Here is a 24,400-nt window from a genome sequence, read left to right on the forward strand (position 1 = left end):
TCGAGTCTGACTCGAGTCCAAGTCACATGACTCGAGTCCACATCTCATAGGTGGGACAAAGTCATTGTTATGCAAGTCCAAGTCGAGTCGCAAGTCATCAAATTCATGACTCGAGTCTGACTCGAGTCCAAGTCACATGACTCGAGTCCACATCTCATAGGTGGGACAAAGTCATTGTTATGCAAGTCCAAGTCGAGTCGCAAGTCATCAAATTCATGACTCGAGTCTGACTCGAGTCCAAGTCACATGACTCGAGTCCACATCTCAGAGGTGGGACAAAGTCATTGTTATGCAAGTCCAAGTCGAGTCGCAAGTCATCAAATTCATGACTCGAGTCTGACTCGAGTCCAAGTCACATGACTCGAGTCCACATCTCATAGGTGGGACAAAGTCATTGTTATGCAAGTCCAAGTCGAGTCGCAAGTCATCAAATTCATGACTCGAGTCTGACTCGAGTCCAAGTCACATGACTCGAGTCCACATCTCATAGGTGGGACAAAGTCATTGTTATGCAAGTCCAAATCGAGTCGCAAGTCATCAAATTCATGACTCGAGTCTGACTCGAGTCCAAGTCACATGACTCGAGTCCACATCTCATAGGTGGGACAAAGTCATTGTTATGCAAGTCCAAGTCGAGTCGCAAGTCATCAAATTCATGACTCGAGTCTGACTCGAGTCCAAGTCACATGACTCGAGTCCACACCTCTGCCGATGAGACAAACATTCGACGCGGGATGGAGCGGAGGGCGAAGTCGGCGGCGGCACGCGGAGCGAGCCAACAAACAAGGAAACAACGCGACGCAGCTTTCCGTCGTCAATGCGTGGACAAGCGTGCGCGGAGTTCAATAATATTGTTCAGTCCAAATGTTTAACAAAAAACTATTTTGCAACGTTGCCCCAAAAGCGTTCAATGATGTCCTTAAGTGAGAAGTATAATGTGGCAAGCATTAGGTTTTTTTTGCTGCGTAAGAATCCATTTGTACCTTCGGCTGGTTTACCGATAAAAAATGTACATCATCACTATGAATTAGTAATGTATATAGTAAATACATTTGGAGTTTTGCATCAGTTACAACCACGTATGGATAGAAACCCAAAGTATGAAATGACTCGGCTCATGCAAATCAAAATGTCGTCACATTGAGCAACATCGTTTTTCACAAAACACATACAACTGCAATCGAATACATTAAAATCATTGCGTCCCTTAAATATAATCGCGTTTTATTCTAGATCGCATCGCTCGTGCCCACTGCATCTCACAACGCTGTCCACTTTCTCGCGCGCAGTTTTCGCAGAGGCGCGGGACATCGGACTAGAGTGGGGAACACGGCCAGAGCCAAACCCGTCAATTGCCCAAGTTCTGCGGTCCTTTGTTGGGATGTTTTGCCCCGCTCCGTTCACAGTCACATTGGTGGCAAGAAACAGGAGAACACAGATTGCAGCACCGGTGGACACGAAACGGCCCTGTTCGCGACAGGACTTGCCGTACCCTGCAGAGCCAGCAGGTGGCGACATTGAACCCAGGAGCCAGCTCCTGCATCGGGTGCCCGCCAAACAGAGGTCGCAACCGGGTACCCGATACCCGTACCCTACACGATACCCGTACCCGGCCGGGTACGGGTAGCCGTTTGCGACCCTGGTGCGGCCGGGTACGGGTACGGGTAGGCCGTGAGTCACCGGTGAGTAACCGTTTGTCACTCATTTCCCAACGTCTTGTCTCTTCTCATAATTCAAGATCCTAGAATCAACCCACCCGTGCCTGCAACATGGCTTCATCCCAGAGGTCGCAATCGGGTACTCGTACCCGTACCCTACCCGATACCCGGCCGGGTACGGGTAGCCAGGTATCGGGTAGGGTACAGGTACCCGTTTTCGACCCTGGTGCGGCCGGGTACGGGTACGGGTAAGGAATCAAACCCCGTTTGCGACCTCTGCCGCCAAAGGGAGGGTCGCTCTTCGGGTTGCTCCGATAAAACGGCTTCCCCTCTAGGTTGACGAAGCCTCAGATTTGGCATTCACTGCGGTGCATGAACATCAGCGCTGCGAAGGTAAAGGCATCCGGGCCTGGTTGCTGCTCATAACAGAATCATCATCTTTATTTAGACTGGATGAGTCGGATGAGCCACGGGGCTATTTTTCACGGATGACCAGTATGGGCGGATAAAGCTCCGCCTGTACCAGGCCAGTGTCATAAAAAATGTTTAACAGTGATGTCTTGCGCCAATGAGCATTGAGATGGTGCTCATTCCTGAGCTTGGTGGTGGAAATTGCATATTCCCGTGACGAGGGTGAGTCTATCCATAGGACAATCACTTTTGGACTTCCCCTCAAAGTGGTACTCACTTTACCGACCCCGGAGGGATGATGGGTTCAGTCGATCCCAGCACCAGGATTTGAATTCGCAGCTTTCCGATTGCTCGCTCTACTGCTGACTAAGAAGCCACGTGGTCGGTTAATAGGTGTTTGCTACGGCACCTGCCCCAACAAAAAAAAGATCTAAATGAGGGAGGGGTATACGACTCCTTTTGTTGTTCATCGACGGCTCGAGGCCACAAAACCTCTTGACCTCACCGATGCTGTGGCTGGGAACCGTGGCCCCGGGCTCCATTGCCTCTGCGCTCCCATCCAACGTTTCAGCGCTGCCGTCCATTGGCTCCAGCGTGACCCTGGGGGCTGTCAGACGACAAGAAGACGTGGACACGGGAGACGTGGACAAGGAGGCGTGGACAAAAGAGGGCTACAGCACTGGATGTCAGTCACAGGGAGGGTCAAATTCTCTGCTCAACATTTTATTTTATTTAACCAGGTAAGGCCCACTGAGCTATCGTACGGCTCTTTTTTCAGATGCCACCTTGGCTATCACCAATGAAGGCTCAACGAAGTGGCTTATGATCAACGTGGACATTTATAGCAGCCAAAATACTCCAAACGTGTGGTGTTGAGTTTAAATGTGGAGGGGGGGAAACCCGGTGGACCCGGAGACAAATCCACGCGACCACGGGGAGAGAGAGAGTCACACGAAAACTCCATGTAGAGGCCCTCCCTCCTTGCCAGCAGGGCCATGAGCAAGGATGTGCAGGGCTGCACCTTTACCTTTATATTTTCATTGGGCTCGAGACTCACAGCGGACATCGAACTTAGGGTCGACCCTGCCCTGCGTGTACGTCCAATACTGAACTGTGCGTTCTAATCTCTGGGAGGCTTAAATGCGATTTTTTTTCCTTGTTTTAAAAATAAGTTTATAATCGCCTATATTCAAGCCAAACGTGAGCATTCTAGACCTTGCATAGAATATCGTTATAATTTACATACAATACTCATCACTCACGACCGTCTTACGTGTACACCAATTGGCAATCATGTCCCCCCTAAATAAATACGAATATAATGTTTTTTTGTATAAATTTCTATCTCCGTTGACTAAACCAAATTCCTGTAGGCTACTAAAAAGAGCAATGCTTGTTGGAGGTGTCCTTAAAATAACCACGGCGTACGCCTCAAGGGTGGCACAGTCGGGTTTTTTACAATAGGGTTTAATTGTCTTTTTATATTAAACCCGATCATCTGAGATTGGGAGAAATCCGGTTTAATTGGTTCTAATTGCAGAACCGCACTTCTCAACGATGGGCTTCATCCATTCCAAGCGAAGGAACTCACTGGCGCCCACGATTGTGGAGGAGAAGCTCGTGTTCATCAAGACCAACCTGCCCGCCGCATTCTACGACTACCCCGTGCCCGACGGCCCCCCGAGTACGATAGCAGCACCGACGAGGAAGCAGCCTAAGCCTTGGATCCGAGTTTCGTATTCATTAAACCAGGTTTTAATTCCCCGAAATCGGGTTTAATTGTATTAAAGAAAAAACCCGATGCCTGCCGCTGGAAAAGTCGGGGTTTTTCCACCCATGGTACTACAACTCCGACTACCAGTGGGTGCCGCAAGAGGCGTGGGACGCCAAAAGTCGAAAAACTAAAATTAAATAACACGACTGGATGTGAGTGGCTGCTGACGCTGCTGACCCTTGCTGATGCTGCTGATGCTGCTGATGCTACTGACGATGCTGGTGCCGCTGATGCCGCTGATGCTACTGATGCTGCTGACGCTGCTGATGCTACTGATGCTGCTGATGCCGCTGATGCCGCTGATGCTACTGACGCTGCTGATGCTGCTAATGCTGCTGATGCTGCTGATGCCGCTGATGCCGCTGATGCTACTGACGCTGCTGATGCTGCTAATGCTGCTGATGCTACTGATGCTGCTGATGCCGCTGATGCCGCTGATGCTACTGACGCTGCTGATGCTGCTAATGCTACTGATGCTGCTGATGCCGCTGATGCCGCTGATGCCACTGACGCTGCTGATGCTGCTAATGCTACTGATGCTGCTGATGCCGCTGATGCTGCTGATGCCGCTGATGCCGCTGATGCCGCTGATGCTACTGACGCTGCTGATGCTGCTAATGCTACTGATGCTGCTGATGCCGCTGATGCTGCTGATGCCGCTGATGCCGCTGATGCTACTGACGCTGCTGATGCCGCTGATGCTGCTAATGCTACTGATGCTGCTGATGCCGCTGATGCTACTGATGCTGCTGACGCTGCTGATGCTACTGATGCTGCTGATGCTGCTGATGCCGCTGATGCCGCTGATGCTACTGACGCTGCTGACGCTGCTGATGCTACTGATGCTACTGATGCTGCTGATGCCGCTGATGCCGCTGATGCTACTGACGCTGCTAATGCTACTGATGCTGCTGACGCTGCTGATGCCGCTGATGCCGCTGATGCTACTGACGCTGCTGATGCTGCTGATGCCGCTGATGCCGCTGATGCTACTGACGCTGCTGATGCTGCTAATGCTACTGATGCTGCTGATGCCGCTGATGCCGCTGATGCTGCTGCTGCATTGGAAGGTGGTGCACGCGAGTGTGGCACGCTGGGCTAGCCCAGCCTGATCGTTGCACCGCCCGTGGTGCCTCGCGGTTGATGTGCGCGGCACGGAGGTGCGTCGGACGACTCACAGGAAGCCGATGGCGCCATTCATGCGCGTACGAATGCGTAACGCGTAGCAGGCTTTCGCGACCAAATATTACTCGTAATAAAGGTTTTAAAGGTGAGATCGCGTAAGTATTAATGTGTCGTAACCCTCCACCACCCTACACAGCCAATCAGTAAGGGATTTGTCACGTAAACAAAACGCCAATTAGTTTACTACTTCAGCACACCGGTGTGTTGGAGAGTAAATCCACAAGACTAACAATCTGAGTAGTACGACGTTTCGCTGGTAATTACATCCAGCATCATCACGCGATTTGAGTACGAATGTTGAACTTCTTTTTTGCACCGTACGGAGCCACTTTAAAAATGTAAGATTGAAAATCTATTTCTTTAGAACTCCTTTTTTGCATTTCATTTTGAGTCCTTCACCCCGCACCCCCAATAAAGCAACGGTTGGCTACGTACGGCGCGAAAGAAGTTCGATGTACGCATACGTACGGTGGGTGCAGATCGAGGGGAGGGGGGCGAGCGAGACGGAGGGGTCCGTTTAATGCCCCCACCAACCCCCCCCCCTCCCCGCCCGTCCTACCTCACCACCCCACACCGCAGGGAATGAAAGAGCGGTTGAAGATTCGCAACGCGGGCAGCGAAGAGAATTATCCGTCAAGGCCGTCGGTTTCGGGATGCGCGCAACGCGGTGCGTTTGCTGCTCCGGCAAAGTCGAGTTGGTTGTCAAGTTTTCGAGGTCTCATGCCGGGGGGGGGGTGGGGGTGGATGGACTCGGCCCAATCCTTGCAGCCCACCACGTGTTGGTTACGTTGAAAATGAATCTGCAATTTGTACGTGCAACGCAGCTCCCGACGCGACTGCGCCCACACGACGCCGCGCACGTGGAAAGAACAACACGTGCGTCTCGAGAGATGGGAGGAAGAGAGAGTTTGACGATTTCATACTCGTAGAGCAATTACAGTTGGGGAGTAGAATACCAATCATTCAATGAGTACCACCAGTTCTTCCCCTTGCCATGCGAATGCGGAATTTCCACCAGCGGAGATGAGCACCGCCCAATGCTCTTTTGAGTAGGGAGAAGACTTGTGACCACGTTGACGAGATGTTAACTACCTCGCCGGGTATGCAGGCAGTCACGTGGGTTCGACTCCGACCCTGGCGCCTGCATATTTGGAGTTTGCGTGTCTCTCTCTCCCCGTGGTCACGTGGATTTTTGTTTTTTTCCTCCACATTTAGAAACATGAGTTAAGAGTATCTGGCTGCTATTAATTTGCACCTGATAAGCCACTTCGTTGAGCTATCATTTTTGACCACGTCGCTTAACTATATAGCTCAGTGGGCCTTACCTGATCAAATACAACATATATAGTTTAGTTTATTTATTCTGCTGGATGGACAAAGTTGGAGGGATTTAAGAAGCTTGCTCAATTGGTTCAACCATCCATGCCTGGAGATGGAATTGAACCTGCGACCTCTAAATTGCCCATCAAGGGCAAGTGTGCTAACTGTTTAATCACCGTGGCAGGAGCAGCAGCAACAGCAGCGTCCCTTGGATGTAACTGGACCCAAACGCTCAGGACCTCCTACCAGCCAGAGCAAGCAACGACTCACCCTTCTTGGTTTTTTCGGTAAAGTCACGTAGAAGGAAAATAATGAAATAATAAAAATAAAACATAATAAAATAAATCTCACGACGTTTCGGCCACAACGCAAGCAGCCGTCTTCAGGTGGAGAACAGGTCTGTCGAGAAGGCAGAGTCTGAAGACGGCTGCTTGCGTTGTGGCCGAAACGTCGTGAGAATTATTTTATTATGTTTTATTTGTATTATTTTATTATTTTCCTTCTACGTGACTTTACCGAAAGAACCAAGAAGATGAATCCCTGCAGTCACGAAAGCTTTAAATCTAAACGACTCACCCGTCGAAGGGACCCTACTACGAGCTGCGTTCATCTCAGCCACCAAATGCGCGTTTGTGCCTCTGCACGGGTGCCTGCAATGTGTCCGTTCTGCTGTTCTTGTTGTTGTTAAATTCATACCCTACGACAACCGCGCGGTAATTCATAGTTGCGGCAGAAAAAAAATTGGATCTGGAAACAAATTCCGATCGTGCCAATGCACGGAGGGCATTAATTATGAATAAGGACGGACGGTAACGATCACGGCGTTCCATCCGTTCCCCAGCCAATGTTGCGATGGCCAGGTGGGACATTGGCTGGGGAACACGGCACACGAGATGAACATCATTATTAGGAAGTGTCTTTATTCTAGCAAGTATTAGTCAGTATCAGAGATAAGTGGTTAACTAAAAGTAATACCGGGTGCGATCGCTGCAACACAATGTCCCTTGGCCACGTTCCTGCGAGGCATTCCCCGCCGCTCGTGATTCACGCTCCTTGCGTGTAACCGTGCGGCCACGCGTTGTGGCTCGCGATGGCCAGATGGATGAATGTGTAACTTCTTTCGCACCGTACGTAGCCAGCGCGCGTGCTAATCGGGGGGTATTCAGGAGGTCGGGGGTTCGATCCAGACCCTTACGCCTCCCCATTTGGAGTTTGCGTGGATTTTTTTCCGGGTCCTCCGGTTTTTTCCCCTCCACATTTAGAATCGAAACTCACGCGTTCAGAGTGTTTGTGTTGCCGCGTGACGATAAACCCACTTCGTTTTGAGCCATCATTTGCGATGGCCAGGTGGCTTCCCACAAAAAAAGTGCCACGCAGCTCAGCGGGGCCCTTAACACCTGGCAAACTCGTAAATAAAACGAAGCAAACAACAACAACAAAAAGGTCAATAGTTCACCGGCGGTGCTGAGCGCCGGACCGACGGACATCTGGGTCCCGAGAGCCGCCGCCCGGGCCGTCGTCACCACCGCCGCCGCCGTCTCGGGCTCCTGGCAGCAGCTGCGCATAACGAGCGCGCACAGCGAACCCAGGGAGCCCAGGGAGCCCAGGGAGCCCAGCGACGCCTCGCAGCCGCGGCCCCGTCGCCTGGCCCGCAGGCCCAGCGAGCAGCACTCGCAGCACTGCTGCTCGATAGCGGCAGCAGCAGCGGCAAAAGGGGGCAGAAGTAGCGGGGGCAGCGGGGGCAGGGGCAGCAGAGGCAGTAGCAGAAGTAGCAGCAGCGGCAGGGGCAGCAGAGGCAGTGGTGGTGGCAGCAGCGGCAGTAGCAGCGTGGGCAGTGGCAGGGACATCAAAAGCAGCGGCAGAGGCAGTGGTGACAGTGGCAGAAGTAGCAGCGGCAGCAGAGACACACGCGTGAATTCATCTCTCGCCACTGCCGACATGATCGCTGCCCTCACAACAGAGGCGCAGCGCTCCTCCTGTGCGCAGCAGCAGCGACACGGAGGCACGTTGACCCAGCACGTGCACTGAGCGCATTTGTGTCTTGCATGCTGCATTCAGGGTGGTGCACAAGCCCCCCCGAACGATACGAACTCAACACATCACGTGAACGGCGCTGTCCCAAAGAGGAAGTACGTGAAAGAGCTGACGTTTCGGGCAATGGTCCTTCTTCATAACCATAGCCTATGAAGGAAGGCCACTACCTGGAAACATGCGTTGAGTTTTTGAAGAAGTTGTGGAGGTCATAATGGTGATGATGATGATGATGTAGTGGTGGTGACGATGATGATGCAGACACGCTACTGATGATGATAATGATTAAGGCTGTAACACCTTATAATGCACGGCCCCACACTGATCCAAAGGTTCAGCGGTGCAGAAGCCGCTCCTCTTGGCCACAGAGATCCCCGCTCCGCACTGCGACTCCTGCACAGCAGCAAGGCAGCACTGCTCCTGCGTGATCCTGCAACCATATCATCATCATCAGCAGCAGCAGCAACAGCAGTATCATCAGCAGCAGCAGTAACAGCAGTATCATCAACAACAGCATCAGCAACGTTATATGCAGCAATAGAAACAGCAGTAGCTGCGTCGTCACCATCAATAGGGTGGCTTGCATCAGTATCACCATCACCAATAGCACTCTCTGCACGTTCATCATCATTGGTTGCAGCATCAATCGCACATCGGCACCGTGATAAGTAGCAGCAGCAGCAGCACTGTCCACATCATCAGCATCGTCTGCATCACCATCATTAATAACACGTATATCATCATCATCACAGCAGCAACAGCAGTCCAATTTTTATCACCTCTGCTGGCGTCATCAATCACTGCGTCCTTGGAATTACAATCGCAGCACGTCACTGTGCCGAGCCCTACGAAGTGTAGACACCGCGCGGTTACCCGCCTTACGAAGCGACGGGCGGCAGCATCTGGAGCTGGCCACGAGCGAAGGACGTAGCCATGGAGTCAACATTGGAGGGGGGGGGGACCAAATCTTCCAGGGTGTCCCAACCCATAAAAAATATCTAAATTTGAAAACTAATTTCCTGCCTAAAATATTTAAAAATTCACTAACACATGGGATGGACTTGTTTTTTTTTACAATAATGTCTAATAGTGTATTGTATTAAATTGCTCTGTTTTTACTTTTTTCCCATTGCTTGTTTCATTGTATGTAATGGCAGAGATTAGGGATTGATAAAGTACAACTATAACCCAGCTTATATATATGCTCCAAGCACGTGTGCTGTTTCATTCAGACGCTGTCGCCTCGACAGACCTGGTTTCACCTGAGGACAGCTGCTTGCGTTGTGGCCGAAACGTCGTGAGAATTATTTTTATTATTTTTTATTATTTTATTACTTCCCTTCTACGTGACTTTACCGAAAGAACCAAGAAGATATAACCACAATCACATTAACATATATCTATGCATTGATTTATATGAAGACAAGTCCAGATATTGTGGCCAAGGTTTAGCAAATTGTTTTTTATTTTATTTACATAGCATAGCAATTTTTTTCATAGCAATATATTGGGGGAGATATTACGGCCTTGTCCCCTGCAATCAAATGACACCGCCTGCTTGCACATCCTTCGTGCCGTAAGACCTGCGAGCCGACATTTCAACGTTGATACCATCGCAACTGAGTCGTCACCAGCTAGCGCGGGGCCTGTAGCAAATGTTACTTTTTGCTACGAGGATAATCCGGCACTGGTTGTCACGCCAAAAAACAGACCTCAAATCAATGGGAAACACGTTGTGGTGACTGCAGGGTTGACAAGTAGTTTTGGTGGGATGGGATTGTTGTGTTCCTCTGCTGCCAGAATTAAAAACAAAATTACGCGGACATTTTGTCTGGCTGCTTATTTAAACGTTGGCCTGAAACCCTGTAGCCTAACAATGAACCCAGCCGAGTACATTACGGAGCATTCTTTGTCAAAGAGGACCCCACTGCTGTGAGAGTTTGTCCAATGTCTTATTTGAGTTGTTCCTGTTGTTGTGCGTAGTAGGAAACCGACACGCCAGCAGAGCAACCCCCGCGCAAACTGCTCGTCATCAAGACGCGTTTCGCCACCGGCGATTTTAACCGAACCCCAGCCCAACGTCGTCCCTAGGGAGGGCACGGCGAATCGGGGCGACCGTCCAGGGCCCCGCGCTTTGGGGGGGAGGCGGTGGGGGAGGGGGGAGATGTGAGATGTGATCGGTTTGGTTTGGAGGCGTCGGAGGGCACAACACCGTGGGGTTTGCCCCGGGGCCCTGCAACCCCCCCCCCCCCCCCCGAGACGGCCCTGCCCCCTACCTATCGATTTATATATCGATCCCTTGAGTGCAAGAGGCAATGGGTTGTGAGCCAGCGTGCAGTTCGCAGCATGCTTCAAACATAAAAGATGATGAACATTGGTAGTGATGATGGTGCTGTTGGTGATTATGACGGTGCTGCTGCTGATGATGAAGACTGGTATATCTGATTGTGCTACTCATGATTATGATGATGGTAAAGACTGGTAGTTACGATGGTGCTGCTGCTGATGATGATGATAATTATGCTGCTGATGCTGATGCTGCTGCTGCTGCTGCCACTGGCTGACGATCGCGGCCTCTGCGAACGACAACGGTGTTCCAACAACGCTTGCGCTGCCCACGACGACGAGTGGTGACAACGGCAGCGGTGTGGAGCGGGCAAATCGGTGCGTGCGGAGGGGTGGTGGTGGTGGTGGCGCTGAACCTGCACTCTTCCGTGGCTCCGCGAGTTTTCGGGGCCACGTCCTCGCAGCGACCCGTGGCCAAAGCCCAGGATCGTCCCTCGTCACAGCAGCTCCCGATCAGCTCCTCCAGAGAAGCTGTGGCAGGGGGTGCAGGCCAGAGGGGGACGGGGGGGGTTGTCACGAATCAAAGAGGAGGGAAACACAAGAGGCGTTGCATTTCCTGTCGTGAATAAACCTAAACAAAAATTATTCGCGATAAGCTTTTTTTTGGGGAGGGGGGGTTGGATCGCGTAAGTATAAATGTGTCGACACATTTATACTTAACACGAAAAAAAACTCTTATTATGAATAATATTGGTCGCGAAAGCCTACGCGTCAAACTAAAAATATAAATGTTGTAGCAGGTCAGGCCCATTGAGCTGCATAGCTAAAACAAATTTAGAAGCGACCTGACCACAAATTCTTCCTTTTTTCATCACCACACACCACCGATTTGATCAGCCCCTCCAGCGTTTTAATCTTAACCTTGCTGTGTCGTTGGAAAATGTTGAAGTGAAGAACTGCACATTGAATATCTGAATCAGACAATTGTCGGTATATCACTGATATCCATATGAAAACTATTTAAAACATTTTATTTTACCAGGTTTTTATTTATTTTACCAGGTTTACTGAGCTGTATAGCTTGTTCTCGGAAGCGACCTGGCTGTGCCAAATAATAGCTGAACGAAGCGACTTATCACGTGGAAATGTACGTCAGCCAAATACTCTAAAACGCATGTTTCTAAATGTGGAGGGGAAAACCTAAAGACCCGGAGAAAAATCAACGCGACCACGGGGAGCGAGAGAGACACGCAAACTCCAAATATACAGCAGGCGTCAGGGTCGAGATCGAACCCACGACCCCTGTATACCTGGCGAGGTACTTAACATCTCCTAGCCACCGCGATCCTCGTAATGAAGCCTCCCTTCTCAAGCGGGTGGAGCGACTGCGAAGAGTGACCGCCGATTTTGTGTGGCTTTTTTTAATTGGAGCCATGTAGCTTGACAAACTTCGGGAGCAGAAAACGAAACGTTTTTTTCATGCGATAAATTATTGAATGAGTATAAATCGGGCAAGGTTGTTTGCTCGCTGAAAACAATACAACGTGATGTACGTAGTGCATTGGGGTGCAGCGATGGCACGGCGAACTGCCCTACGCAGCTGGCAACCTGAGTTGGATCCGCGGCCTCGGTTAACGTCAATATCTAAACCGGTTCTGGGCACCGCCCGCCCTGCGCCAACCTGCAAAGACCAACGTGGTGAAGTATGGTCAAACAACCCCCACGATCACGTGGCATAGTGCGATCTTCATCTGAGCGATACGCTCATCTCCCGAGCGCTGGCGCTCACACGCTAGCGCTGACTCTTAAACATACAACAGGCGTCAGGGTCGGGATTGAGCGTTGCTGCGTTACCGGAGTGGTAACGCAGCAATCCTCGAACCGCCGCCGCCCTCCTGGCACGGGAACGTGGAATGTACCTGCTTGTAGTAAGAACCAGAGGGCGACGCACGGCACGAGCAGAGCTCGTCGCCAGCGGCTCCCCATGGCAAAGCGTCGCTATTCCCGGCACCACCAACCACCAACCACCACCACCACTACCACCACCACCACGCTACGCAGATTAGCGCTCGTGCTTGTTCGCTGCCCGCCTGGCCACGGAGTTGACTCACGACCTCGCCACCCGTGCAATCACGGGGCACTTTGAGATGTGTTTTTTTCTACACCCCCCCACCCCCACACACCACACCACACACACTTTCACAATCGACGCGTTACTCCGGGCGGGCGTGTGGTGCTTACTGGGCACAGACACACAGAGGGGCCTCAGTGTGCACGGGAGAGGCCGTGACGCCAGGACCCGCGTCTTCTTCTCGCGTTCACGTTTGGGAGCCCCCCCCACACACCGGACCGTTCCCCCCCCCCCCCCCCCCCCGTGAGGTGAGGCAATCGACGCACGTGGCTGGACCTCACCCATTGACGACTCGTGGCGGTGTGGGTGGTAGTGGTGGTGGTGGACTCATGCTGTTGGATGGACAGTTGTAGGGAGAGAGGTGGAGGGAGGCGCGTTGAAGAAACTCGCACGGTCGTTTAACAGCTGCCGCGCCTGGAGATTGGATCGAGTCTGTGACCCCCTTCTGGGTGGCAGGTCCGTCACGCGGCCACTGCATGGCAGCAGCAGCGTCCCAGAGCAATGTTAACAATCGTGTTATATTTATTATTTGAATTTATTAAATGATTGTATTGACCTCTTGTCGGTGAATTTATTACATTCACAATCCTGTGAATGTAGTTAATTCACCAACAGGCTTGTTGTTAATCATATATATTTTACATTAAAAAAACGGCTCTATTGTGATTATTTTAGTTCACGTATTAACGTTAAAGTCGTTTCATTGCACTATTAACTATGCAGTTAGTCATGAACATCCTTAATTCCACTGCCAAATACTTAAAAAAATTCGTAATCACATTTTTATTATTATTAATCCCGCACCGCCGATTAGTACGGGTGGTCACGTATGGCGTAAAAGAAGTTCCACATACATTGGCAATTTAACACGTAGTAGGCTTTGTCGACCAATATTATTAATAATAAAGGTTTTTGGGTTAGATCGCTGTAAGTATAAATGTGTCGTAACCCTCCGCCACCCGACACAGCCAGCAAGGTTGTGGACGCTGGATGTAATTACCAGCGAAACGTCGTACTACTCAAATTGTAAATGTTGTGGTTTTACTCTCCAACACACCGGTGGGCTCAAGTAGTAAATCATTGGCGCGTTGTTTGCGTGATTAATCCCTTAATGCCTGTGTCGGGTGGTGGAGGGTGACGACACATTTATACTTACAGCGATCTGACCCAACCCCCCTTATGAATACATTGGCAATGGTACTGACTATCCCGCCTTGCATTGCGTGCGCTGTGCTCATGGCGTGATCTTTGTGCTGTGTTTTTACGACTGATCGAGCGTGACGCCTCCTCCTCATCAGCTGTACCACGGACTACGACGATGATTTACTGTGGCCATCAACCGCATGCCCCCTCCCCGTGTAAACCAGGGGCGCCACGGTACATAGGAGATGTTAACTACCTCGCCTGGTATACATGAGGTCGTGAGTTCGACCCCGACCCTGACGCCTGCTGTGTATGTAAGAGTCAGCGTGCTCTCCCCGTGGCAAACGTGGATTTTTCTCCGGGTCCTCCGGTTTTTGCTTCCCCCTTCGCATTTAGAATCGACATCACGCGTTTAGAGCATTTGGCCGCTCATACATATCTCCCCGTGACGATAAGCCACTTCGTCTGAGCTATCATTTGTGGCCAGGTTGCTTCTGAAAAACAGCTCAGTCGGGGCCTTTCACCTGTTAACATAACATTTTTAAAAAGTTAAACAAAAATCAAAACAGTTCCATCGGCTGACAGTCGCTCCCAGTGGCATGACCTCGTGCGCAATGGAGAAGCAACCCTGAGGCCCCCTTTGTATACACGCGCGCCGTTCGCAGAAAGGAAAGTAAGAGAGAAGGGCTCAGGGGAGTAGAGGGAAAGCGTGCAAGGGGTTACAATCGGTCGGAACGTTTCTACAAGAACAACAATAACAACACAAATGCGTGTACATGCTAACGCGACTGGTTATGCGCGCAATGTCGTTGGTATAATGGTCAACACGTTGAGCTCCCAATTCAGAGGTTGCCAGTTCTCCCGTTGCGGCAGTTGCGACATTATTCACGTTACTTTTTGGTTCTTTGGGTAAAGTCACGTAGGAATAAAACAAAATAAATCACGACGTTTCGGGCGCAACACAAGCGTCGTGATTTATTTTATTTTTCTACCTACGTGACTTCACCGAAAGAACCAAATAGTATGGATTCCTGCAGTCACGAAAGCTTCAAATCAAGATTATTCACGTTCCTTAAACCCCACGCCAAACTTCCCACCGCCTCCGTTCACCCAGCAGCGTGAATGGTTTCGCCGCAATGAAGATGACGATTGCTTGTGTTGCAATCGAAACGTCGTATTCTATTATTTAATTTATTTTCTTTCTACGTGACTTTACCGAAAGAACCAGAACGTAATACATATCTGTTTCATACATTTTCATTCTGAAAAGCCTCACTGAGTCTTAAGATTGTTTTTTTTTGTCAGGTGGATCCTGCATTTGGACATGAGGCGGATGCCATTCATCGGTGCTAAGTTTGTGTTTAGAGAACCCAGGGTCCCTGGAGAAAGCTCACGACTATGAAAGGATAACCTCGCTCTTGAGTGCCGGGTTGGAAGGACGCAAATCATGCCACATCTACAACGCGGCAATCAAATTCAAAGAGCTCATTGAGAGGAAACGGCAAGTATTTGTCGCAACATTAAAAAGAATAAACTTTTTTCCAGCACTTATTTCAGAACTTCGGCATACAAAGTCTAATATATAATTCAACACACCCTTAAATTAAGATATTAATATATCAGTCTGCGTGATGATGCCCACAGAATGCGGAGTGCATTCGTTACGTGGCCACTCAAGAGCAGCGATAGGTTAAAGTTCGCCTGCGTGGCTTGTCGTGAGATGCCAGGACTTGTCCTGATGCAATCACCATCGGTGTTGGCCTGTCAGCTCTGTATGTGTGTATGTGTGTAGAACTATCTTTCGCACCGTACCTATCCAACCGTGCTCATCAGATGGTGCAGGCGAGAGAGAGGCGTGGTGTGTGTGGACAACAAACTGAACACAATTAGCGATGTCAGAGAACAGCACCGCGCGCGATCCACGCGAGCCGCAGCTATGCGCGACGTCTTGTCCTGTTGCTGCTGCTGTTGCTGTTGTTAATCTTGCCTGTTCCTACTCAATAATTCATCCCTCTCAGCTCTGCGTCGGGAAAACGTCCGAAAGCGCGTGCCGCTCGTGGCGCAGCTCGTGCCACGAGAACGTTCCAAACCCCCGGGGCAGGTCAACATCGTTTAGCACAAACAAGAACACGCGTGCGCACGCACGCGCCCCGGTACTGGGTAGAGGTCCCGTTACTCCGAACAAGCGTCCGCCTTTCTACCTCGCCACTCCGGGGCGGGGGGGGGCGGAAGGAGTGGGGAGGGAGAATGAGTATGGATGGAGGGGGTCATTCACGGTGGCACCAGCTCCACTTCAAGGCCGCTTTTCACCCCCCCCCCCTCCGAGCACTGCAGTCGACCGCCTGGCCCGGTGGGGCCTTGCGCAACCGCTTGGGGGGCTGGCTGGGGGGGGGGCGCCCTTCTGTTTGGTGCGCGCGCCTCTCGCGACCGGCCATGTGCGGTTTTTTTATGCCGCCACCCCCCAACACCCCCCCCCCAACACAACATAACGCCCCCCATCTCCTTCTCTTTTTTTTTACGATCAGTGGAAACAAGAAGATGCTCGGTGTAGTCGGCACTTTGCTTCATTCATCATTTCGTATTTTTATTTTACTTTGCTTTATGTAAACCCCCACCTCTCGCTCACTCTCCCGGTCACTCTCTCGGTCACTCTCTCGCTCACTCTCTCGTTCTGCACGCAGCCCCTTCGCGCAGTCCGACGGCCTCCGACGGGTAGCTCATATCAGCATGCTGAGCTCCCCGTCATCTGCCACCGAGCACACGGCCTCCTCCATCGCCCACTGCTCCTTGAAGGCCGGCACGGCGTGGGTCAGCCGCGCATGGCGGAACTCCAGCCACACCCTGGCTCTGACCAGAGCGCCAAACTCCGTGGAAGCGAGGGAGATCTTAGCGGAGCCGCGCGTGTCGGGGGAAGACGCCACTCGAGAGCGGCGTGAGACGCCTCCTGTCAAGCTCGGCTGCTCTTCCTTGCGAGGCCCCGCGGGGCAAATGACCCCAACCCCCCAACCCCCCAACCCCCTCCCCCCGCCACCGTGGCCCACCGGGTGGTGGCCCTGAGTGTGGCCCTTGACGGTTCGGTCTCCCGCCGACAACGCACACAGCAAGTGCGATACCATCGTCGTCGTAGTCCTCGTGCTGCTGTAACCCCCCCCCCCCCCCCCCCCAGTGGTTTCAGAATTGACACCTTTATACAAGGCATCATGTTTGCAATAACCACAACACAAGTAGTCAAAATGCAAACAAAAAGAAACAACTCTGATAATGATAATAATATCATTATCAGAGTTGGTGTCATCTGGTCCAACACCAATGGAGACTAGGCTCTAAGGAAAGCTGTCTTGGGTGTGGACCAATCAACTTCAAGGACAGTGCCTAGTATTATCATTATCAGAGTTGTTTCTTTTTGTTTGCATTTTGACTACAGTATTTGTGTTGTGGTTATTGCAAACATTATGCCTTGTATAAAGGTGCCAGTTTTGTACTAGTTTAAAGGGTAAAAACCTACTACTATATTTTGCCACTGGTAAAGGAGATGTCTCAGTGGATTCAGAATTGTGTGGCAGCTCTCGCGCCGGTGATGTCTCATCGGTGAAAGTACCCTCCCCCCCCCTCTGAAAAGGAGTGAGGACACTGGCTGAGCTTGCCACCCCAACCCCCACCCATCCCCGTCCCTTCTATCCCCTTCCTTGTGTTCTTTCTTTCACATCCCCCATACTAGCACAAGAAACAATCCACGGTCAGTTTCGCTGTCCCCACCTCGGTCTATTGTATTTGATTTCCATTCATTTATATGCGTTTCTCTCGACATCCTCCAGACATATACTGGACGTGCAGAAATACACTCGTAAAGAATGCAGTCAAAAAAATCTCAGAGCAGGAATCTGCTGAACACAAATCTTGAGGCTTAGTGAGAAAATCCTGGTTATGTAATAATATTTGTTATTATTTGAATGAATGATAGCTATCGGTATAATATGAACAACTTCAGGCGTCACACTTAAACAACTAATTCCAAATGCTATGGTGGGAAGTGCAAATAAATAAATGTAGTTATTTATCGAAATATTTAACTTTGGGTTTTTTTCCTTCTTAAAAATGTAACAGCCATATTAAAAAAACAAATAAATAAAAATGTTATACGTTCTGTTCGCGCAAAGCGATTTGTGCAACTATTGCTTTATTAAGGACTCCTTCACGCCAAGTTATTCCGTAAAACAGTGGCCTCTTTCAGACGATCAAATATTGCGTTTGTGGGTGAAATAGCTGCATGCGAGGGTTTGAACCAGACGGCTCTAAGCGCCAGTGATGTAAAAAAAACAGTCTACAGCTTCTAACTTTAACAAATATAGAACTCCTCGTATCCGCCTGTGCTGAGGGCGAGCAACCATCAAAAGATTAGCTTTTCCGCCAGGGTTATCCACAAAGTGTATATATTGTCTTAATGTGGATAAAATTGCCAGTAATAGGATGAATTTCGCCAATGAACTCTCGTGCTAACGAATGTTGCGGATAATGGGAAGCTGTTGCACTTTGCGGATAATGGGAAGCTGATGGGGGGGGGGGGACGTGGATATAGAAATAGGGCCACGGATAATAGTATTCGCTGACCCTACAACTCCACTGGATAATAAGAGTTGAGGGTAATAGGGTCGCAGATATGAGGAGCTTCTGTAGTAGTGTTTTTGTTAGCAGTAGGTTAGAGGCAACTCCTGCTGCTGCTGATGATGATTGTGATGTTGATTACCACTATGTTGGAAGTCAATGGACACTGTCCTGTAGACACACTTGCCCCTGCCATACAAATGTGGAATTTCCATCACTAAAGAGTGTCGCAGTGTACGAGCACTGCGATACTGTTTAAGCATGACACCGGTTTGATTTATCTTGGAGTAATGATGACACTGATAGAGATGATAATCATGACGACGATGAGTTCGGTAATGGCTTCCGCTAAACCACAGTTTGTGGGGTTTGAGTAATAACAATATAGATTGGTGAAGATCTCAGAGTACGATGCGTGTGTAGGAGAAATTGTAAAAGTGTACAAGGAGGAGATAATGAAGAACAGGTGGCCTTAGAATACTGTATAGATTATTATTAAAGTACAGACATGTCGAGATGATTATGAACAGGTGGCCGTGGGGAGCTGTGAGAGAGGACAGGGACATATTCACGTTGAGATCATTAAAGTCACGGGCCGCAGGATGGAGGGCAACTGTCCAATTAAGAGCGGGACCGCGATGGTATATAAGCCAGAGCGAGGCCCGGAGTCTGGACGATTGCCCTGGACCAGGATCTACAAGCTGTAAGACGTCGGGGCTGACTGATCGTGAAGCAACGAGGTAGAAGGCGTCAAGGGCTGAATGATCGTGAAGCAACACACAAGGTGGAAGACATTGGGACTGACTGATCGTGAAGCGACGAGGTGGACGACATCAGAGCTGACTGCTTGCGGAGCTGTATGTACATAATTTTTCAGAAAATAAAGACGTCGCCTTTTTTATGATGGACGTCTCCAAGGAGCTTCTTTACAGATGTGTAGTGACTAACTCGGAGACGGAAAGACTTGGAGGCACTTCTTTTATGTAACGAGCACTATTGAGACAATACACACCCTACGTGGGTACACACTATCACTGTTGCTCGCCTAAACACAACGCTAACCGTCTAACACTGACGGCGCTGAACGGAGACACCCAACAACTTTCTAGCAGAGCAATGTCGAGTGAAGCGGACAGCGACGATGGCGACGAGACAATGGCGACGACGAGATGGTAACGACGACTTTGTTGAACAGCAAGACGGAGATCCCACTTCCAGCAACAGCCCCGAGGTCCCTCACAGGGGCCCTTCTTTTACTCCCAGCGTGGCCTCACTCCGCCCTGACCACGCCCCTCTCCGCCCTGACCACGCCCCTCTCCACCCTGACCACGCCCCTCTCCACCCTGACCACGCCCCTCTCCGCCCTGACCACGCCCCTCTCCGCCCTGACCACGCCCCTCTCCGCCCTGACCACGCCCCTCTCCACCCTGACCACGCCCCTCTCCAACCCTGACCACGCCCCCTCTCTGGAACCTACTAGCGGGATCCAGAGACTTCCCGATGGGCCCTCCTCTGTGACCTTTCCCCCAGATGTCTCCCTCTCGTGTCTATCAGGGTCTGCTGAAGTCAGTACTACTGTACACTGCAGTTACCCCTTTTCACCAGCAGCCAGCGCTATGCCACTACAGATGTGTAGTAATGGGTTCTTTTGAGACACACTCTTGAGTATAGAGGCAACATGTTTTATTCACTCACACAACAGGCAAGGCACAACTCGACGGGATAACGGCTAAGGGTGGTGACCACCCTGAATAGCTACATAACACTCACGGGAACACTATATAAACTGCCGGGCCAGCTCACACGTTGCCCGGCTCTGGACGACTTCTCTCATGCCCGAAGACCGAGGATCCAAGATTTGTCGAGCGGGTCCCATCTCTCTTTGACAGCCCTCCAACGACGGCGACCCTGTCGGCTTCTCCGCCCCGGCTTGTATCCGCTCCGGCATGGCCGGAGCGGATATAAGCCGGTCAGACCGCACGTTGGCTGCTCTGACCCGATTATAGTTATCCCGTATGCGAGAGAGATAGGTATATTGTAGTCCCGTGTGTAACAAGAGTGAGAGATAGGTGCATTAGTCCCGTGTGTAACGGTGTTGCATAAGTGTATAAAAATGTCAATTAGTGTCTCTGAAATGACTCACTACACATGCATACAACACATTACAGACTGTGGGGCTACACTGAAAGCTGCATAAGACAGCCCAGCTAAATACAATGTATTATCCTATGCCCCTGGTCAATGCTCTCCACCGTAACCAACCTGCACTATCCGGTGCGGTGAATTATACAATAGCTCCCACCTCCCATGGGCATCACAACAACAGTGCCTTTGACACTGGGCTGGATGATTATTATCACTTCTCACAGACAGGGCAGCTCTTGACTGACTCACCTAGAGCAAAGATGGCCGCTGGCGCCGGCGGTCCTGTGATATCAGCATCAGGCGGTGCAGGAGCGACTGCGGCGGTGGTGGCGGCAGTGGTGGTGGTGGAGCCATGAGCGCTGGAGTCGCGCACCCACTCAGTGGTCACTCCTCTATTCTGGCCACGGTGCCATCCGATCGTCGCTTGCACCTCGGACACTTCTTTGGCGGCCGTCGTCCCGGTCACAGATGAGGCGTCCTTGACCGTTATCCATCCGGCAGCGTCCGAGTCGAACGCGTGACCGATGGTGCCCGACGTGCCGAAGCGCCCATTACCTTCAGGAGAGAGTTGTCCGTGCTTCTCTCTGTGCGGGGCGGCTGCTGTGCCATGCGCCTTGTCGTTTACGATCTCTCCGTGCTCCGAGATGCCACCGCTTTCTCCGCCGTCCGTCGGCGTTGTCGCTGTGGCCGGTGATACGGGAAACCTGAGTGTGTTTTCTACCTCCCGAGTAAGAACAATTCCACCGTGCCATGCCCTCGGTCCATCAAGATTGTTACCTTCTTCCTCGTCACTCCTGTCATCATGGTTTTCCTCTTCTGACCGAGTCACATAATTGTCTGCAAGTTGTGCACTTCTCTCCAAGTTTGGCGCAGCGTCAACGTACTCAGGTACCTTTGCAGAGGCCGTTTCGCTGAAATGAAATCTAACGGGGGGCAGTTCATTCACTGACGGGTCGTGAAGGCCGTTTGCCACTTCGAGTGGCACACGCAGATCCGGCTGCACTTCTCGCATGCCCGACAGGTCCACTGGGTGGGGCTGATGTTTTGGCAAGGATGAGTCCAGCACACCGGGACTTAGATAACTCGCACCCACGTCCCCGTACAACGGATACGAGGGCAGGGCATTCGCATGCCATGGATAATCAGGATGCTCTGCGAGTCCCGGGTCAAATCCGTAAGCAAAACCATCGCCACCAGCATTATCATAATGACTGTCGTCGCCGTCTATACCGTAGTCATCCCCTCGCCTGCCTCCCCTGTTGTCCACCAGCGAGGGCTCTGATCCAATGCCATCAGCAAAGCCACCGCCGTCGCCACCGCCGTCGCCACCGCCATTATAATCACCACCACGTCCAGCAACAGCGGAAGCGGCATTCTCATTACGACCACCGTAGCCGTCTTCGCCACGGTCATCCCCTCGAGCGCCCTCCCCATCGTCCACCGGAGGGACGGCGGCGGCAGCAAAATCGACAGCCGAGTCGCAGCCCGGGACGGTGTAGCACAGGAGCTGCGACTGCCCAAGGGGGCAGTGGCAGACGCGGCAGCCTGGCAGGCGGAAGGTGAACCCGGCGTCGTGATTGTGGCCATTGTCTGAGACGCAGCCGGCGCGGAGGCACACGGGGCAGTGGTCGAGCGGCCGGTGGACCTCCTCGATGCAGTTGGACGGGAGGTCTGGGCAGGGCATGAAGCTGCAGCTGATGGAGCCGCCTCGCGCGGGGCACGAGCACGCCGTGGTGCCGTCGTCGACGTAGTAGACGTGCCCCTCCGGCACCTGCTCGCGCACCAAGCACGGAGGCTGAGTCAGCACCGGGTTGGCTTTGTACGGTGCGAAAGAAGCTCAGCATTTCTACGTGCGTAATGAAGGACTCCAAAAATGCGGCACTGCTTGGATTAAGTTGATTGTCCTCGACAACAACGTCCAGTGGCCTACCACCAGCCAACGCAAGTCCCTTGCTTTCCCTCTCCCAAGGGCCCACCACTTCCCCCTCACCCTTCCATTTTTTCCTTTTCCCCCTCCCCGTATCTCATCTCCGCCCATCCCTTCCTTCTAACCAATCTCTCTGCTCCCCTTCTAACCGACTTAACTGACCCCCCGCCTTTATCGCTCTCTTTTAAACCGTCCAACCAATCACCATCTAGCAGGACACGTCACGGCTAACCTTATACAGTAGTTCCCCCTCGTGGTGGTTATGATATCTTCTTTTCTATACTATTTATATAAACGCCCTACTTTATCTGTGATGAACGCTGCACTTCCCGTTGTTTTCATGCAGGGGGCGCGTAGGTTTGAACGACGGAGGCGCACGGACAAACGTTCGACTACGTTGGAATCGATCTGCAGAATGAGGCGATTCGGTGTCGATTCCCAGAATCGACGTGTCCCCCACCGACACGACTTTGCCATTTGTTTTGCAATAACGACGACAACAATTTCCCATTCTCCCCGCATACGCTATCGCAATCAACAAGTCGCAGGGACAGACGTTCCATTGCGTTGGTAAGCGCACAACTTGATCTATCTTTTTGTGATGATGAATATAATAATATTAGATAAAACATCTAAACGGAACATCGGGTGCTTGCAGGAATGCGTCGTTTTTGTGCAAATTTTGTGACTTTCCTGGCCAAAGGAAAGTCACCCCACATGTCATTCAAAGACGCTATCCAAGGATGTCGAACATCCTTACACAAACTTACGTACAAAGTTGCGCGCACGCACGAAACGCCGGTTATAATCGCCGTGATTCGATCCGTTTGAGTGAGCCATTTCACTGAGAACTGTAGTCTCAATGAAATGTGTTGTTCTTCTCCCGCACCTCCGATGGGCACGGTTGGCTACGTACCCTGCGAACGAAGCTCTACATACATACATAGTCATCTCTTTGTAGATGCAGCCCTGCAATTTGTTTGCCCATGGCACTGCTGCTGCTGCTTTAAGGACCTCTACTCGAGAAGGCTCAAGGGAGTATCTCTTCTGGGCATTGATCCGTTCTTCCATGCTGGCCACACGTCTTGAATGTGGTCAGCAATATTCACACTGTTGGTCCACCACACACAACCCGCCAATCAACTGCGGTGAACCCATCCATTCTGCTGAGCGGACAGAGGCACGGGGATTTAAGAAACGTGTCCATTGCTTCAACTGCCCTGGCGGCAGATTGTACGGAGCCAGTGATGTCCAGCGTGCTAAACATTACACCACGTGCCGGATTTCTCCAGCCACCCTCTGCAGCAATGGATTCTTGAATCTTTGAATAATCTTTAGCGTTAGCTCCTTGTACGCGTGCATTTTCTCCAACTTCCTCGCACGTGCCAAGCACTCACGAATTAAATTGGTCTAACATCTCAATGCAGGACTCTCATGAAAACAAGGCTTGATCCTCATTTAAACTCTACTGTGCAAAGAACCGCTATTACATGGTATTACTTTGACGGCAATACACAGCATTACATACAAGCTTGGTAGGAGATACTGGTGATACTGGCCACGATAAACCACGAACAATTCCCGACTTTAATGTTAACGTGCTCGAGCCACCCACCTGCAGAGAGAATGAATGCTGTATCTAAACGAGACAGTACAGCAAGTAGGTTGCCCGCCTATCTGCGCGGCGGATTCTGCGCATGGCTTTTCCTACGGCGACTCGGGTTCGAACATCCCACGGGCACCAGTGCATGCACGACACAATAGTCGATTGTTGACAATCATGAGAC

General features: G+C 51.1%; 1 protein-coding gene across 1 annotated transcript in view; it reads right to left on the reverse strand.

Moving 5' to 3' along the window:
- LOC144731721 (fibulin-2-like) overlaps window positions 1–24,400 on the reverse strand; it is a 48,199-nt gene that overhangs the window by 22,864 nt on the left and 935 nt on the right. Inside the window, exons 2-6 of the mRNA XM_078612914.1 lie at window positions 20,936–22,457; window positions 11,082–11,196; window positions 8,680–8,809; window positions 7,805–8,030; window positions 2,575–2,676 (exon numbers count right to left, since the gene is read on the reverse strand). Of these exons, the coding sequence (XP_078469040.1) occupies window positions 2,575–2,676; window positions 7,805–8,030; window positions 8,680–8,809; window positions 11,082–11,196; window positions 20,936–22,457 (2,095 nt within the window). The remainder of the gene's footprint in view (window positions 1–2,574; window positions 2,677–7,804; window positions 8,031–8,679; window positions 8,810–11,081; window positions 11,197–20,935; window positions 22,458–24,400) is intronic.

The sequence above is a fragment of the Lampetra planeri genome, chromosome 40 (assembly GCF_965212315.1).
Source record: "Lampetra planeri chromosome 40, kcLamPlan1.2.h2, whole genome shotgun sequence".
NCBI lineage: Eukaryota > Metazoa > Chordata > Hyperoartia > Petromyzontiformes > Petromyzontidae > Lampetra > Lampetra planeri.